The sequence below is a fragment of the Sphaeroforma arctica genome (assembly GCF_001186125.1).
Source record: "Sphaeroforma arctica JP610 unplaced genomic scaffold supercont1.9329, whole genome shotgun sequence".
NCBI lineage: Eukaryota > Ichthyosporea > Ichthyophonida > Sphaeroforma > Sphaeroforma arctica.
Genome location: NW_014031229.1, coordinates 1 through 1,090, shown reverse-complemented (window position 1 = coordinate 1,090; position 1,090 = coordinate 1). Strand labels below are relative to the sequence as shown.

Sequence of the window (1,090 nt, the reverse complement as noted above, 5' to 3'; positions counted from 1 at the left end):
AATGTATATATATATAAGATCTATATATATATATTCATATATATGTAAAATTGTATTTGTCAATTTGATTAAATTGTAAATTTACTTATACAAACGTATACTTGTGCTTATATGTAATTCATTTGTGTAAGAGTACATATGTATACTCGATGAGGAATGCGTACGTACGTACGCATCTCCACACATTCATATACATAATTTACGCACATGCATACAACATAAATGTACATATACATTCATATACACATATTTACACACATGTCCACTGATAACTTAATTTACAAACATGTATATTTGTTTACACATAACTACTTGCATGTACATGCATGTACATTTATACATACATCTATACATATATTAATACACACGTGTATGCATACATGTATATACATACATTTATACACACGTGTATGCATACATGTGTATACATACGCATGTACCTACGCATGTACATCCTGGCTTAGTACCCGTGTATGCATACATGTATATACATACATATGTACCTACGCATGTACCTACACATGTACATCCCGGCTTAGTACCCGTGTATGCATACATGTATATACATACATATGTACCTACGCATGTACCTACACATGTACATCCTGGCTTAGTACCCGTGTATGCATACATGTATATACATACATATGCACCTACGCATGTACTTCCTGGCTTAGTACCTGATTGAAGTGTTCGCCCAGCACTTTCCAGATTCGGCTCCACTCCAAACGGATACGGTCCATATTGTAGTAGGAGATCTCCACTATTTTCTGTAGCGAATACATTCGCGGATTGGCCGAATTAAGCTCCTCCAATGAAATGCGGCACAGGTTCGTCACAAAGTCCAATATAGCGTCCCCACTCAGATTCGGGGTGCCTGGGATATGGGAAGGGATACGTATTGCAAATGGAAGGGATACGTTTTGACGATAGATTGGTGAAGAGAATCAATACGGTATATGAAAGAGTATGGTATGATACAAAAGCGTTCAAACTTAATATGTAGCGAGTGTGATGTAGCGTGTGTTCTGATTGGGTAGTACACGATGACAGCCTGCTCGTTCATTGGTATGGTCGGTGAGGACTTTAT

At 37.2% G+C, this 1,090-nt stretch overlaps 1 protein-coding gene across 1 annotated transcript; it reads right to left on the bottom strand.

Annotated features, from left to right (window-relative positions):
* Positions 1 to 680: 680 nt before the first annotated feature.
* Positions 681 to 880, bottom strand: SARC_16941 (hypothetical protein; the record flags this gene model as incomplete). Its single annotated transcript, XM_014288954.1, has 1 exon — positions 681 to 880. A coding segment is annotated over one exon (200 nt), but the record flags the coding sequence as incomplete, so codon positions are not given.
* Positions 881 to 1,090: the final 210 nt, after the last annotated feature.